Here is a 16,001-nt window from a genome sequence, read left to right on the forward strand (position 1 = left end):
GTTTGAAAAACGGCCTTCAAGCAACAAGCAGGTGAGTAAAAATGATAATTCGTTCCCTGGTAACAGCATATATATGAAATGAGTCTAGCTATGGTCTTGACAATATCAACTTACGTTGGCAATTAAATGCTGTTTTCGAAAATTACGTTGGTCATTAACCAAATTTCAAGAGCCACATTTCGAACTTATGGGACACACCCAACTATCATACTTGAACCCAAGTAGGCACGGATCACGCTGCGCATCGATTCAATCAGCAACACCTTGAAACGCTCAGGCAAAGGCAATTTTCTCAAAAAAAAGATCACATAGCATAACGAATATTTTTGCTTACTGGAATACAAGCTTAATTTAGTAAATAGCTTATTTCTACTTAATTACAGAAAAAGACCAGCAAAAAATGATTACTTATTCTAAGAAAAAAACTGAAGAAACTATTGGCTAAATTGCTCTAGAGTAAAATATACGAACTAAATAAAACTCAATCAATATATATCATAAACAAATCTAAGTGCGAAAAACGAAAGTGAAAATTTGAAGATTAAAACAGCAAAGAGTTCATTGAGCTGCAATTTGAGTTTTTAACAAATAAAGTGCATCTTTCTCAAAATATAGTTTCATTGGCATTATAAAGATTTGAATATTTTCTTCGGACCTTCTCGAATTGCACTGAAAAAACTAACAATTACTTCTTATTCTGATGAGCTAATCCTCTGTTGCTATTACTGTTATTCACAGGCGTCGTAACTGACGGTAATGGTTGAACAAACGCAGATCTTCTTGAGTTTGATGTCAGATTGGCGGCACTTGTGTTCGCTGGCTGTATTTGCGAGACAGGAGGGACTGATGAGCCAGTTAAACTGGGTGAATTATTTGAGGTGTCGAAGACAGATGAAGCGGGTAGAAATGACGATGCCACCGATTGATGCTGTTGTTTCGAACTAAACTGTAACTGAGACGTCACTGAAACCAAAAACAACCAAAATTAAATTCACGGAAGTTTGCCTTCAGGGATCAGATCAAATTCTACTCCAGTTGTAAAAGGTTTCGAGAAATCATCACAATTGTTTCCGATGTGAATAACTTCTGGTTGAATAAATGTGAACGAATTTAGGTAATTTGTGGTTTGCCGACTCGTAATTGTACTTGCATATGCAGGTTCTGGATTAAATTCCTATTGCTTCAAGATTCATGGCCGTATATTTCAGCCCACGATTGGCAAACAGAAAAATATATTAACAATTGAATAAATGTATTTTTGAAGCGTTTTTGAAACAACTGAAATACGTAAATCGGATATTTATGGATCATATTCAACCTTAATAACAGGGAAACTAGAGGCAAAAACACCAATTAAGCTTCTAACTGCAAGCTTTAAGATCATGAGGACATAAGCCCGGGAACAACATAGCCAACTGACAGTTGAAAAAGAGCAATGAACGCAAGAAAACAGAAAAAATGTTGTTTTTTGAAAAGACTTCAACTTTCGAATTAAAAAAAAATGTACATATGCCGTTAAAGCTCTTTGATTTTTAAATTTCACGAACAATTTATCTAATTCGAAAAAATTGAATTATTAGGTAAAATTTCTATTTCGGTGGGTAAACTGGTCATCAAAATCGAAATTTTCGAAATGGGAAATCGATCACGTTTTTCGTGATTTTTATGTCTTTGCTGTTTTCCTTTGCAAACACTAGCGAGAAAACGACAAAAAGCAGCTCTATAAATAGAAATAAAAAGAAAAGAGGTAAAAAATAAGCCTTGATAATTAAATATTTTGCTGTGTCGGATTCAATCCTACAACAAGGAGATTTAGAGTCCCCTGTCCTCGCATCTGCGTCACGGGTCCTTGACAATTTACTAACACTACCCACTAAAAAAATCGATGCTAAGAAATTGCAAATGCGATGCAGCAAGTGACACCTGATATAAATATATACAAATTTTGCATGTAATAAATTGGAACAGGGGCGGATTTAGGGAAGGGGGAGGGAGGGGACAGACGCCCCCCTTCAGGCAGGGATTCGACCCCCTGCCGACGTTAAGGGTCCCCCTTTGTACTATTTTGAGATATCCATTTTTGGGTGGCGGAACCTAAAATTTTTCAAAATTGCCCAAAAAGTGCATGCAAACGCCCTTTTTGGCTTTCAAAGTTTTGCCTGTGGCGCAGAAATTTTGCCCTTAACAGGGACTTTTTAGTGCTTTGGGAGAGCTCGAAAAATCTATTTGGTTGACCTTAAAAAAAATCGAAAATTCAGACAGCCAACCCCCCTCCCCCCTCGAGAAAATCCTAGATCCACCCCTGATTTGGAGACTAAGCTAAAGACGTCTACGCTAAATTTGCATGACATAAAATGGAAAGCAATAATTTATGCGTTTCAAAACATGCCAGATATATTGAGTAGGAAAAATTCTGAAATGGAATTTTTTTGCACTGTTGTTTGGAAACAAAACTTTTTTTTCGGTTCATATGATCAATCAAAAATGTATTAACTGTGTTAACTTATTACTTCGAATGTCTAAGCACATGTTACCAATACCGCAAAGGTGCCCCAAAAGTGGCACCAATATTTGCGACTGAGGTTGAAAAACATAGTCGTACTATTATACTACGCTCGCTTAAGCTGGCTAGTGTAAACAAAGGAAATGAAGTCAGTTTAAAAAAAAATCAAAAGTCAAAAGCCTTTTAAAATATCAAGACTAATACAGGCGTACTCACAACGTTCATTACTCTTAATAATCGTGTGAAATGTTCATCAGAGCGCTAAATATATCCTTAATCTAAAACTACAAACAGGCTACATCTAAAAAAATTAAGGCGTACCTTGATTAGTAGCTGGAACCACAATTGGTGAATTTCTCGGACTTGCCAAATTATTGCCACCGAATCCTGCGCTTTGACCCATTGAGTTATTAGGAGTTGTTTTTCGAATAGCCTGTCGACCTAGTAGCTGAGCTGCAGTGGATAAATTTCCGGTCGTATGAATCCGTCCTGCTGCTGCTGTTCCCGAGTAGATTTGAGCTGCTACACTCTGGGAAATATTTTGAACACCTACAGACAAAAAAAACACATAGCTCAATCATTTTTGCACTAACTCCATGAAAGCTACTTATTTATACAGATGATCTTCAATATTGAAACTTCAAAGTAAAGTTTAAAAACTTTCAAAAATCAGTATCTTAGAGCAAATTATACAGCTTCAATACTATTTTTAATCGAAAAAATTATGATCAGCACTGTTTAAACACAGAGGTGAAGCTGTGCTTAGCAAACAATTGCGAGAACACAAAAAGCAGCTCTATAAAATGCAATAAGAAAAAGTAGAAATAAGCCTCGAATTAGTAGAAATTAAGCTACGTCTCAGATTCGAACCTACGGCCAACAATTTCTGAGTCCCACGCCCTTGCCACTCAGCCACGGACGCGTAACTAGTGACAAACACTACCCACAAATAAAGCAGAGAACAGATGCTACAGTGAAATTTCCATATAAGTGAACACTTTCAATGAAAAATTTTATTTGCGAGTTGAGTCAGAAAAAAAGAAGGTTCGTATTAATACACTAACGCTCGCAAAAGTAAAATAAACTAATCCAAGTTGAAAACAAGATTGACCCATTACTGGGTCACTGGGAAAATATCACAGTATGTTCCGACTAGTTATAAATGGAAAGAATTAGATAAAAATCGCTAACAATAAAGTTAAATTGAAAACTCTTTCGCTAAATTTTCTATCTCAAGCCGAAAAATCAAACCCGTGTTTCTAAATCCTACTTTGAGTTTCAGAAAATCGAACGAAAAACCCACCCTGCGCCAAAGTTCCTTCCAGTCATTTTACGACCTGTTCGTAACAAAACGGTGACCTTCTTTTTGATCTTATATGTTTAAACTAGGACAAAAGACCGTTGGAAAGATGTCCATCAACAAAAAGGAACAAAAAAAAATCATTTTTTCGACCCTTCGATTTCCAAAGAAAAGCATAACCAACAGAAAGTTGGAAAAGAGTCAATGAACACAAGAAAACAGAAACAAAAATACTGACTTGCTTTCAAATTCAATGAAAAAAAGATGACCTTAAAGTTCTTTGGTTTTCTTTAACAGTTAAATATTGGCAGCTTTTTGGTAAAATTAACCCAATTTGGAAAAAAAACTGGATCAATAGGTGAAACTTTTGTTTGGCTGATAATTAAATCTGATGATTAAATTTCACTTTCGAAATTGAAAGTCGATCACGTTTTTCGTGACCTGTACACTTTCGCAGTCCGATAGTGGAGTTTGCCTTCCTTTTAACAAAGGAAATGAGCTGAGCTCAAAAAGAAATCAAAAGTCATACCACAAAAAAAAATAAGTTTGAGCCTCGAAAACAAAAATCATCAAGACTTACATAAGAGTCTGAAGTTGAACAGAAGGGATTACTTTTTATTTCGCTCCGACACCTAAATATTACAGACGACGCACCATTTCTCAAACACGGACACAAAACAGCAAAAATTAATTCTTAAAACGGCAAGGGAAAAATGCAAATAATGGTACTTCAGAAAACACAAATCGAACCAAAAAAAATAAAAAAAAATAGATAGTGAACAAATTTAAAGACTTCGCCTAAAAGAAGCTAAGACCTACCTAGAATAAGATTTATTAAGTTCAATGCAATTTTTCGTTAAAAAAAATAATTTGTCATCCATAAGTTTTTAGTCATAAATTTACCTTGAGAACTATTGTTTCCTCGCTGTACAACTGTAGCATATCTTGCAGTTGCTGCTGTTCCCATGTTACTTCCAATGCCACCTGAAGATGTCTGCTGTATGTTTCCATATTGTGCAGATATAGCACTCGGCGAAGATGACGAAGAGACTATAGACTTCATCTGGATGTGGTTTGGTGAGGGGGATAGATTGCCACCTGATTGGGCTGTTAATTGAGCGGCTAAGGATGCTCGGCCAGTTGGCTGAATGTAACCTGAACAGAAATTATTGCTATTTTGGAATCCATGATTAGATAGATCTTTATGGTATTACAAAAGCAAATATTACTTCTAATTCACTTTTCCACAGATGTCAAGGCATAATGGATACAAAGAGGCATACTTGGAATTAAACTTTTCAAAAACAACGAATTTTTTAAAAGCATATTTTAAACAAAATTAAGGAAACATTCCTGGAGAATCAATTATGACCTCGAACTTCCAGTGAACTGAACTAACCAATAAATTAACGTCTAATCGAAGGTCAAAAGAGGTACAACAAAGCTCAGTTAACAGTTTACATGCACAATAAGTACCTTACAACAAAGTCCTCAGCGTATCGTAGCTCATACGTCATTGCTTTTTAACGTATGATGAAGACTCACCAAACTTAGCAGCAATCTGTCCGGCATTCGAAGTTCCTCCAACTCCTCTCACACCTCCACCCACTGAGACCACACTCGACACCCCGTCTTGTCCCTCCCCCAAACTCACCCGCCCTGTTGCCCCCTTGCCCGCTATATTGTAAACTACAGGGGAACTCAAGTTAGACCCCGACTGTTGTTGTACTCCACCTGAGCCCTGATGCTGGATCAGCTGGCCTATTCTCTGTTTTTGACCTGGAAAAAAAGTAAAAATATTCAATTAGGTGGCTTAAAATACGCTTAGCAACCTCCACAACAAATTTTTGGAAAGATTTTCCAGCAATACTTTTCCCTGTAGCCATTTTAGCTAACTTTTACACTTGACAAACCAGCAAAGAAATGACAAATGAACTTTAAAATTGCAAGAAAACAAGGCTTCAAAAGATAAATACATTTAACCGACTACGAGAATCAACTCGGCGTCCCCCAAAGTATGAAACACAAGTCTTCCTAGCTTAACCAACTTTCCCATTAGCAAATACGAGGCAGCAACGAATGCGCTCTAACGAAGCGAATAAAACACGCATGCTTATTGCATGGGTATCAACAATAACCAATATTACCTGCTGAAGACTGATTTGGATTTGCTGCACCCAAAAACGAATCGCGCTGTTTGTTTGAAAGAATCATTCTCTGGTAATCGGCCGTCACTTTCTGAGCCACCGATGATGTTTCGCCGGTTTGCACGACTCGTATTGAGCCAGTTTGTTGGTGGTTTTGACTTTGGCTTACATAACTGATTGTGTTTCTTTGTTGGTTCACGGAGTTGATTGAAACGCCGCTTTGTACTGGCATCCTTAACAAACAACTACAGTTCTTTAACAATTACCCGCAAATAACCATTTAGTTTCCATACCATTAGCTTTTTTATCATTAAATATTAAATACAGAGGCGAAGCGAAGCTTCGCATCACTTGCGATACCACACTCACATAGCATTGCAAGCTAGCAGACAGAAAATGAAACAAAACACGTCGAAAAAAAATTTGAACATATTGAGAAATTTGTCTGGAATGATGTTCAATTTGACAAAAACACGTCCAAAATCACAATAGGAGGCGTTTAATAAGTATTCAGACACAAAAATTGATCGTCAACTAAGCCGGCAAAAGTTGTTGAGAGTTCCGTTGAGCAAAATTGTTTTCAATTGAAAAACTTTTGAAAGTTCCGAAAATCCAAATTTTTACGTTCGCCCCTCCGGACACACAAAAGCGTATAAATCTATTTATCCTTTAAAACTAGGTCACTTACTCGATAAAACATAAGCAAAAACAGCTGAAGCCAAACAAACCAGAGGAAAAAAATAACAAACTTAGAAGTTTACACATAACTTTAATAAATCAAAACTCTTTTTTCAGTTACAAAAAAAATTGATTACAGCTCAGCAAAAATCAGTAAGAAGGCAACTAAGCCGAACAAACAAAAGCAGACACACTACAGATCGACAATTTTTTTTAACGGAATATTTCCCTTTTGAATAAAAAAAGTTCTGGTCAGATTCGAACAAAGGACCTTTACCATCTCAGGCTTAGTATTTTCCCCAAAAATCATGTGTGTCTGAAAAGCTAATAAGGTTTGATTTTGATGTAAGCCAAGCTATCATACATTTTCTGTAAAAACTTTGTAAAAAAAAGAAAGTTTTGTGATGCGGCAACTAAGCCGACAAAACAATCAGACTGACGATAGTCCGAAAAATTAATTGAAACAGAATATTTTGTCTTCAAAAACTTTGTCTTCAAAGACATTATTTCTTAAAAAAAGACTGACGATAGTCCGAAAAATTAATTGAAACAGAATATTTTGTCTTCAAAAACTTTGTCTTCAAAGACATTATTTCTTAAAAAAACTGTGAGTAGTACCAGTAGTAGTACCAGTAGTAGTACCGATATTTTAACTTGAATTTGCACGTGTGCATGTGAATGAAGTCTAGTGGTTCAATTGATTTTGTTAAACAAGTTGTTAACCCGAAAAAAAACCATACTCCAGTTTGATAACGCTTGCTTATCGTAAGCGTAAAAACCGTAATTTGCCTTCCATTAACCAAAATAATTTGAAGTAAACTGGAAAAAGAATCTAACTTCAAAATCTCGAAAAACAATAAAAACGAGCAAGAACAAGAACGTTTTGTGAAAAAGAAACGCTTTAACGTCAAAAACATTTAATAAAATTTTTTCTACAAGCAAAAAATGATGATCGAAATCACAATATCGATGGTTTAAAAGACAAATGCGATGGCCTTAATAACAAATTCGATGGTCTAGTCTAAATAACAAGTTTGAGAGAACTTTGAAATCTAGAAAATGCCTTTTACTCACTTTCTCTGCGCGGCCGTTGCTGAATACTGCCTGCAAAGTGCAGCTGGAATATTAATAGAAGGCGAAGACGATGACTGCCCTCCTGTTCTCGGCGCAATAATTGTCGACTGTGATCTCTTCAATCCACTGCCGGTGTACTGGCTACCCGTGAACAAATTATCCACTAGTTTACTCGAACCAATACCAGCCGAGTTTTGGGATCGCTTTTCCGACTTCAATCTAATCGCTCGTTGTTCCGACAGGTATTGGGGCGTCAAAGGACTATCGTAGTTTATTTTACAGTCCGAAAACGACTGCAGATGTCTCGGATTCTTTGATGTCGGCACTGCATTCCACTGAACCGAATGATTCTGCCTCGTACGACGACTAACTGCAGTTCTGATCAAACTGAACTTGCTTCCGAAAACATACGTAGCCGAATTATTCATGTCTTGCATCAAAAGCTGACTTGTCTTGGCTAGTTTTGTTTGTTTGTTCCAAGTTTCCGGAGGAGCTTTTGGGTCGTTCGGGTTCGAAGAATTCTGTTTTTGTTTGCGTTTCATTTCTGTGCTTATAATTCTGCCTTCTTCTCGTGGTTTAATGTACTTTTCATACCGCACCTTGGATTGCTTAGATGACCTGAAACATTGCACGAAATACTTAAAAGTAGGGCTGGTCTATAATTTTCACAAGCTGCTCAAAAATTGAACATTTTGTAGCAAGATCCGTTAAACGTAGAAAAATATGAAACCTAAAATCTAAGTTCTAAAAAAATTCAAGAAGATTAAAAAATCGCTCGAAGAAAAATATTTCGAAAAATCGTTTTTCATTTATAAGCTAAACTGAAGGCGCACCTATAGCTTCTAGCCAGATTGTTCACGGCGACCGATACGAAGTCCCAGTTCGGAGTAATGGCCGGCATCACATTGGTCAAGTCGGGTGGCAACTGTTGCACCCCGAGTATTGCACTCACGAGTGCGTAATCTTCATTCGGCAACCACTCACACAGCCCATCCAAGTTAACCATGCTTTGCATCACCGGTTTTCCTTTACAGGGACAATTTGGTGATTTTAAAAACGGTCTTGCAATCGATACTCCTTGTGAACGTCTTGCCAGAAGTTCAGACTTACTCTTAGCGGCCGAGTTCGAAACTGGCGAAAAAGCATTGAATAGTGTAGATGGCGGGGTCGCTATTACAGTTTTCTCATTTGAGGCACCGAAAGAAGGAATTGCTGCCAAGGAATCCTTCGATGACTTTTTGTCTTCTGATTTTTTCAATGCTGAAGGCGGCAAAGGCGGTAGCTGCGATTCCTTCATAGGTGACAGTTTGTACAAGTACAACAGAGATTCGTCAATGTAAACATCATTTTCATCCATAGGTGGAGTTGGCGGAAAATACGTCAACATAGGCTCATTGTCAGTCACGCAACGAAACTCAGCTTCGACCATCGATCTTTGAACTGTTAACATATCTTCATCCGCTTCATAATTTATATCTTTCAATGGCAACAATTCACCGTGATAAACTAACTCTATCAAACTAAGCGCATATTTCTCAACTGCTAAGAATTTCAGCTCCAGGCTTGCAACGTGGTCGCCAGGCGTCGGGTGCCAGCCGACAGGTGGAAGCGAAGTGGCCGATGAAGTGCCTGGTGATTTGTTCACGAGGGAAAACTTATCACTTCCCGCGTCAATAAAGGACTCATTGAAGATATCGTCCATTCGCATAATGTGACCCACCTCCTTTTCCATTTCAGCTGAATCGAGACCCAAACTTATATGAGAGTTGTCCGAATCAGCGCTTAACTGAGTCGCAACTACAAATATGTCTTCATTCAGACTATCTGTATTTAGTTTATTGAGAGTTTTATCAGAAGAGAACAAACTATTGTGAGCAGCTACAGGCGAGAACGAGCTATTTAATTTCTTGTTCCATGCTACCGCGTCCATATCTGACTCTACCTTAGCGAGTCGTCTTTCGTTTTCCTGTTCCAGTAAATTCAATTTGATATCCAGAACTTTTGAAGCGTCCGACCAAAAAGAACTGATTACTGACGCTACAGATCGACATGTTTTCCGTCTGAGAATGAAGTCTCGAGGTAGCACGAAATGTGAAGACGGGTGACTGGCAGAAGGGTCTTGAGCGACTATGAGAAACTTACGACACGCCTCTGCTAGAACTCGAGCTGCATTTAGCTTCCAAAGATGCTCTTGGTAGAAATCAGTGTGCATCCAAATCATTTCGCTGAAAACAAAAGCATTTCAACCAAAACTCAATACCAGGATCCCAATTATTCGAAAAAAAAGACACTCAGGTCGACATCTCTAAGCATAGTTTAAGTCGCTTTATTTTAATCTCGTCAAATCTTCCTATCATGTGCTATATTGGTGCAACACTTCTTACAAGATCTTTTTTCAAGATTAAAAAAAAATAAGTTCCATGCCTATTAAAATGATAAACTATCATGATTCTCCGTCGCTACTGATTGCACTTCTTGTTTTATCTTACTATGATTAGTTTCGAATCGACCAACCTAAGTAAGTAATCCCAGTGGGTCTTACACCTCCTCGGTTCCATCACCTTCGGAAGCCTCTTCGAGTACAACATACCCGACATCTTCAACTCGTTCACCCTCTCCACCACTGATTGGTCGGTTGTTATCGATGATGTAACAACCGATGATTTCACGATACTCTCATGTGATACACTCTCCGATTTGATCGGTTTCGAATTAGAACTCGGATTCAACGTTGCATGAGGTACATTTGGACTACTCTTCGAAACTTGGAGTGGCGCTTTGTTCATACTAATACTTGGAACTAAAGCTTTATTTGAGCTTAAATTTTTGCACGCTTCTCCAATATTTGTTAATGATTCTTTTTGTTTCTCTGTAGGTTTGTCGCACACTGGCTGTGTTATGAAACCTTCATCTGAATCGCTTGGTTCCTCTTTGATATGCAAAGCAGGAAGGGTATTCTAAACATTTGAAGTTGACAGAATTAAGGCTCTAACACAGCGTAGAAAGTTATGACTTACACATAATCAGCAATGTTTGTGTTCCAAAAAGGAACGACAAACAACAGGAACGACAGACAGAAAAATTTGTTACATTTTTTCTTTTTTTTGCAGTTTTCATTTTTTTTAACAGAAAATCTTAATTGCCAGGAAAGCGCTAAATGAAACTTCCAAAAAACTTTTTTAATGAAAATCAAGTCTTCTGCGCCTAAAAAAATACATTTTCATATAACAATCGTTTACTTTCGCTTTACTCGCTCAAAAGTACACTAAGAATCAAAACTTTCCTGAAAAACTTTCCAAAATTTTTTATGTTCAAATACCGATTGAAAAGGCTTTTAGCAAGATATATCACTCGACCCAGTCAAATAATTACTTGTGGTACTTGATTTTGCGTGGGAAAAAAACAACAACACACCCGAATGCAAAGTTCCTCTACATTTTCAATGGTCGGAGCAAACTATGTGTGGTCCCTTCCACGAACTATGTAAAATACAAAGTTATATTATTATTATTATTATTATGATAATTATTAAAAGGAATTTATGTAACGAAGGTTACAAAGGGGTTTCCCCCAGATACAAATTTACAGAAAAACGGCAACCGTTCTTAGTAGTCACAAGCTAGCTTCCAGGAGCACGAAACTTTCTCATTGTATTTTTCACTAAAGAAGCACCAGCGAAAACTAATAAGTCTTCCTTTAAGACCAATGGGATTGAAATCTATCGCTGCAGGAAGTTCGTTCACCAGTCCCGGTGCACGACAGCAGAAATTGGCATCTCCTTTTGATAGACGAGAACGCTCAGCATTGAATTCAAGTTTATTTTGTATGAAGTTCATTCTGTATGCCAGATGTGCAGAAGAATCAAAATCAAAGCAACCAGCAATAAGTTTTGGCAGCATGAGCAAATCCGTGAGTTGCAAATAAAGCGAAACGGAGAAGGTTGAGAAATAACAGACGCTCCTTGTAATTTTCACAATGTGGGAGAATCCAACTCGTTACTCGCTTCTGAACTGCTTCGAGATTTCTCATTGACCGGACCGAGGCGTGCCAGCAACAACTCGCATACATCACAATGGGCAGCACCATTGTTTTGTATAGATTGAGTTTGCTTTTCACGGAAATGTGAGGGGAATTTCTCTTCATCATGAAGAACATTTTATTTGCTTTACTGCACTTTTCTTCAACATGAGCATCCCAGTTCAAATTGTCAGCGATATAGAGACCCAAGTCTTTGTGCTATTGTGCAAAAACGATTGGGGCACCTACAAATTGGCAGTCTTTCAGACTCGACGAGCGCGAGAAAGTCATCGCCACACATTTATCAACATTAAAATTTATCATGTTTTGTTGCGACCAATTGCAAATGTAGGAAAGATCTATTTCTATCAGCACCTTGTTTGTATTTACACAAAAAAACTTAGCATCATCAGCACAAAAGTATGGCTCGAAGCACTGTTAAGAATCAGGCAAATCGTCTAGCACTGTACAGAATCAGGCCTATGTTCCCTGTCTGGCAGTAAAGCCATAATAAGACCAAAAAACTTCCTACCTCAATTGAAATTAGAATGATTTCTTACCCATGAAACATGCCGACACCGCTCTTAAAATATTCAAACCGCTATTAAAATTTAATTAAAAAATTAAGTCCTAGAATCAGAACTAAAAATAGCTTATGATTGTCTTTTCGTTTATACCACATAAAAGATATACTCCACGACTCGAAGTTTGAAAGCATGAAAACGAAATTTAAGCAACCTAGTTTGCCGAGCAAGCAACCAGGGTTCATACAAAAGAGCATTAAATGAACCTGGAACGCTAAGAAACAAAACATATGACGGAGCGAATCTCATTCTGACTCAATTTTGCACACAAGGGCAAAGCGGGGCGTCGCATTACTTGCGATACACACAAAAAATCATCAGCAAGCCAGCAGATAAAAATTGAACGAAAGCCACAGTTAAAAAAATGTAAATGAGTCGGTAAACCCACGATTACGAAAACTTCATGATTTTGTCTCGACTGATGTAAAATTTTCATGATTTTATCTCACTGATGTAAAATGAAAACGGCATCCAGCAATACAATCGACGGGGTGAAATAGGTTTTCGGTAAAATTTATCGAGCGGCAACTAAGCACACGAAACTTGGGTCAACTCCTGTTGAGACGAAAACAAAATTGTAAAAAATCTATGAGCCATTGAGTTCTGAAGATTTTTATCCTTTTGTTTCCGACAATAGCCGTAAAAATAAAATTCCCTTCAAACTACGCAAAATTGGATCGCTTAGACAATAACACATTACCGCCACCATTCAGGTCGAATAAAATTTTTAAGAGACAAAAAGGATAATATACCAATTAATGGATAATAAATTTACAAATTACTGGAGTAAATGAAAAACAGTTGCAACTACAAGGAAACTTGCTTACAGCAGAGGAAACTTTCTTACAGCACGTGATGTGGCAACTAAGCCGACAAAATTATCAAACAAACAATACGCTAACTATTATTTTGATACGATTTGAAAAATAATATTTGCCGACCCAGGCGTAGTTGTTAAATCTATGCAAAGCAAGTGAGCCAGAGAAGTCAAGAAATTTGATTTTATTATAAATTAACATATCAAGTGCTTTTGCTAACCAAATTGTTAGGCTGATAAACATCTATATTCCGATTTAAAAACGCTTGCTAATCACTCGCAAACGTATATATGAGTAAACAAGGACAGCCGGTTACTGTGCAGGTAGCACAGAATGTTCCGACCATAGTCTAAGAAATTACAAGTTTTTCAAATTATTGTCATTTTTTTGGCGTGGTGTGATAAAAGGAGCTGAACAAAAAAAACTGGAGATTAGGTATATTCATTCGATAGCCAGAGTAAAATAGGCAAATTGAAAAACAAATCTTTTTTCAAGTTTTGCAGTTATTTGAATTTTTGAAAATTTTGATTCCAAAAAGTCGCCAAAGTACTCAAAGAAAAATAACGTTACGCAAGTAAGACTCAGTTTATCAAATTAAGCTATTGTAAGCTTTTAAGCAGTTAAAATAAGACTGCTCGCTCGCTTTATTCGCTCAAAATAAGACAAAAAACAATAAAAAAAATTTCAAACTGGTTTTTCTCGACAGGGTTCGAATTACGAGTATAAGGACTTTAATATGATATATCACTCAACTCAGTCCGATGCTTATTTGTGGTACCTGATTTTGAGTGGAAAAAAAAACCTAAAACACACCCGAAAACAAAGTTCCTCCCCATTTTCAATGGTCGGAACAAAAACAATAAAAGGCTAGAAACAAGAACACATTCAAGCTACTTAAGATGACCTTGCTTCAATTAGAACTGTTGTTTGGGGCGTGTAACCAAAATGAGCTACAAAATGATGAGTCTTTGACACGTATCAGGGATTTGCATAAAGTTGAGATAAGAATCAAAGACAATATCTCCATTTCCTTTTTTTAAGCCAACAATAAATTTGCGTTATAATGTTCTGCAAACTTATAACGTTATAATGTTCTTGAATGTATTTTTCTTTTGCTGAACTTAATTTTTCTCAACTCTTTACAATTTCAACATTTCTGAACCTCGACTAAACTGACCTTGTTAATCGCAATAGACTGTCCAGGCTGTTTGGCCTCACTTGACTTGTAGGGTGATACAGATGCAGGCGTGACGTCATTTGAGGAGACTGATGAAGGAACCCTTGGGTACTTGAACACTCCTTCATTAACAATCCACTCCTGCTCTTTGATCTTTTCTGCCAGCGGATCTATTTTATCTGTGGAAGGAAGACTGGCGCTCTGGCTGTCTGAGGATGATTGGCATGGTGGACAAGCAACCTCCTCAGGTCTATAAAATCAAACATGGTTTGAATTCACTATTTCATAGCACTTCAGGCACAGCTGTATACCTTGTTTTAATGTTCGTTTGCGCTTTTCAAAAGCATTAAAATTACAATTTTTCAGCTCAACCTTTAAAATTTAACATCGATAATGATTCCTTTTGTCAATCCCTAAAAATCTATATAAACTTCTAGAGTTATTGCCTTTATCTTAAATATTCAGAACCGTTAAATCAATACCTAATTGGCGAGTAAACTGAACTATTTAGCTTACTTGGATGGTTCCAACTTGACTTTGACGTCACTGGATGCAGTAATTGACGCTTCATCGTCAGATAATTTCAAGGCCTTCTTGGGAGGACCAGCATCTTCGACGTCGGCTGACCTTCGTTTTCGACCGGATGATAATTTATCAACCAAATCTGAGATAAACACACAAATAAAAAATAAATGTCTCGTTCTTGAAAACATTATAAACTCCAAAACCATTCAAACTTCATTAACCTATTCTACAATTTTTTTCTCAGCAAATATCAATATCTTTTACTTTTTTTATAAATCTTTAATTCATTGACATGTTAGGTCACAAATTCTTGGTTAAATTTACCAATTTTGGGTAATCAACTATACATTTGAGGCAATTAGACTTACCTTTTTTGAAAACTTTTTCATAATAGATCCCAAAGCTCTTCAGATCCGCAGCCTTGAGTTTCTGTTCAATTGGGAGTTTCTCAGTAATTTTCCATTTCTGCAGTTGTAGTTTCTTGTGTCTCGCAGCTAAGATGCGCAGTCTCAGTTCAGTTCTCCTCTTCAAACGTTTTTCATTGAGGCGCTCATCACTTTCCATAACTACCATACCCCATCTGAAGCCCAAAAATAGTACTTACTATTTTCTATCTATTAATAACTGTTTGGTAACTATTTTCATACACTTCACTTCAAAGTGGAAATCACCCCTCTCTGCCATAGCACGAAGAGGGAACTTTATCTTATTAAGTCAAGGCATGTTGAAGGGTGAGGACTGAGTGGGAGATAGTGATGGTCTTGATTGCTTCCACTTCTCTTCTTCCAGGAAATCGAAACAATCATCACCAAAAGCGTCCCTCCAACTTTGGGACTTTTTCAACGACGGTATACTTCTATCTATGTTAATTCTAAAGCGCATTTTCGGCCAAATACATCAAAATGCTGCCACGTAGAAAGCAGAAAATTTTGGCATTTCTTCAAACCCCAATAGTTTTACAAAAAGCAAACGAAGGTAAAATATTTCTTCGAATTGAAACTCAGGATGTCAATATCTTTCATGCGCTATAAAAAGCTCCATTCAAAAAAGCCAACTTAAAAACTCGAAATTTGTCTGAAGTTTACTAGTGGTTCTTGAATTTGAGTGCGAGCAAAAAAAACATAGCCAACAGACAATTGGAAAAACAGTGAAATAAAAAAACATATCGACTTGTTTTT

At 37.0% G+C, this 16,001-nt stretch overlaps 2 protein-coding genes across 2 annotated transcripts in view; both read right to left on the reverse strand.

Moving 5' to 3' along the window:
• LOC134851802 (recQ-mediated genome instability protein 1-like) overlaps nucleotides 1-16,001 on the reverse strand; it is a 234,447-nt gene that overhangs the window by 134,488 nt on the left and 83,958 nt on the right. The window lies entirely within an intron of this gene.
• LOC134850990 (helicase domino-like) lies at nucleotides 437-15,399 on the reverse strand. Its single transcript, XM_063866853.1, has 11 exons — nucleotides 15,192-15,399; nucleotides 14,815-14,962; nucleotides 14,299-14,548; nucleotides 10,217-10,659; nucleotides 8,536-9,927; nucleotides 7,703-8,320; nucleotides 5,951-6,183; nucleotides 5,349-5,582; nucleotides 4,707-4,958; nucleotides 2,825-3,052; nucleotides 437-963 (listed from the first exon to the last, which is right to left on the reverse strand). The coding sequence occupies exons 1-11, from the start codon at nucleotides 15,394-15,396 to the stop codon at nucleotides 686-688; spliced, it is 4,281 nt and encodes a 1,426-aa protein (XP_063722923.1). The 5' UTR covers nucleotides 15,397-15,399; the 3' UTR covers nucleotides 437-685.

This window comes from Symsagittifera roscoffensis, chromosome 7, assembly GCF_963678635.1.
Source record: "Symsagittifera roscoffensis chromosome 7, txSymRosc1.1, whole genome shotgun sequence".
NCBI classification, from domain to species: Eukaryota; Metazoa; Xenacoelomorpha; order Acoela; family Convolutidae; genus Symsagittifera; species Symsagittifera roscoffensis.

Bases quoted from the DNA above. Each gene is read 5' to 3' on its own strand.
- LOC134850990 (XM_063866853.1), bottom strand. From the start codon at position 15,396: ATGGTAGTTATGGAAAGTGATGAGCGCCTCAATGAAAAACGTTTGAAG. The intron at 8,321-8,535 runs GTGCGCCTTCAG...GCAATGTTTCAG, and splicing joins AATCTGGCTAGAAGCTATAG to GTCATCTAAGCAATCCAAGG. The intron at 964-2,824 runs GTACGCCTTAAT...TTTTGGTTTCAG, and splicing joins GGTTCCAGCTACTAATCAAG to TGACGTCTCAGTTACAGTTT.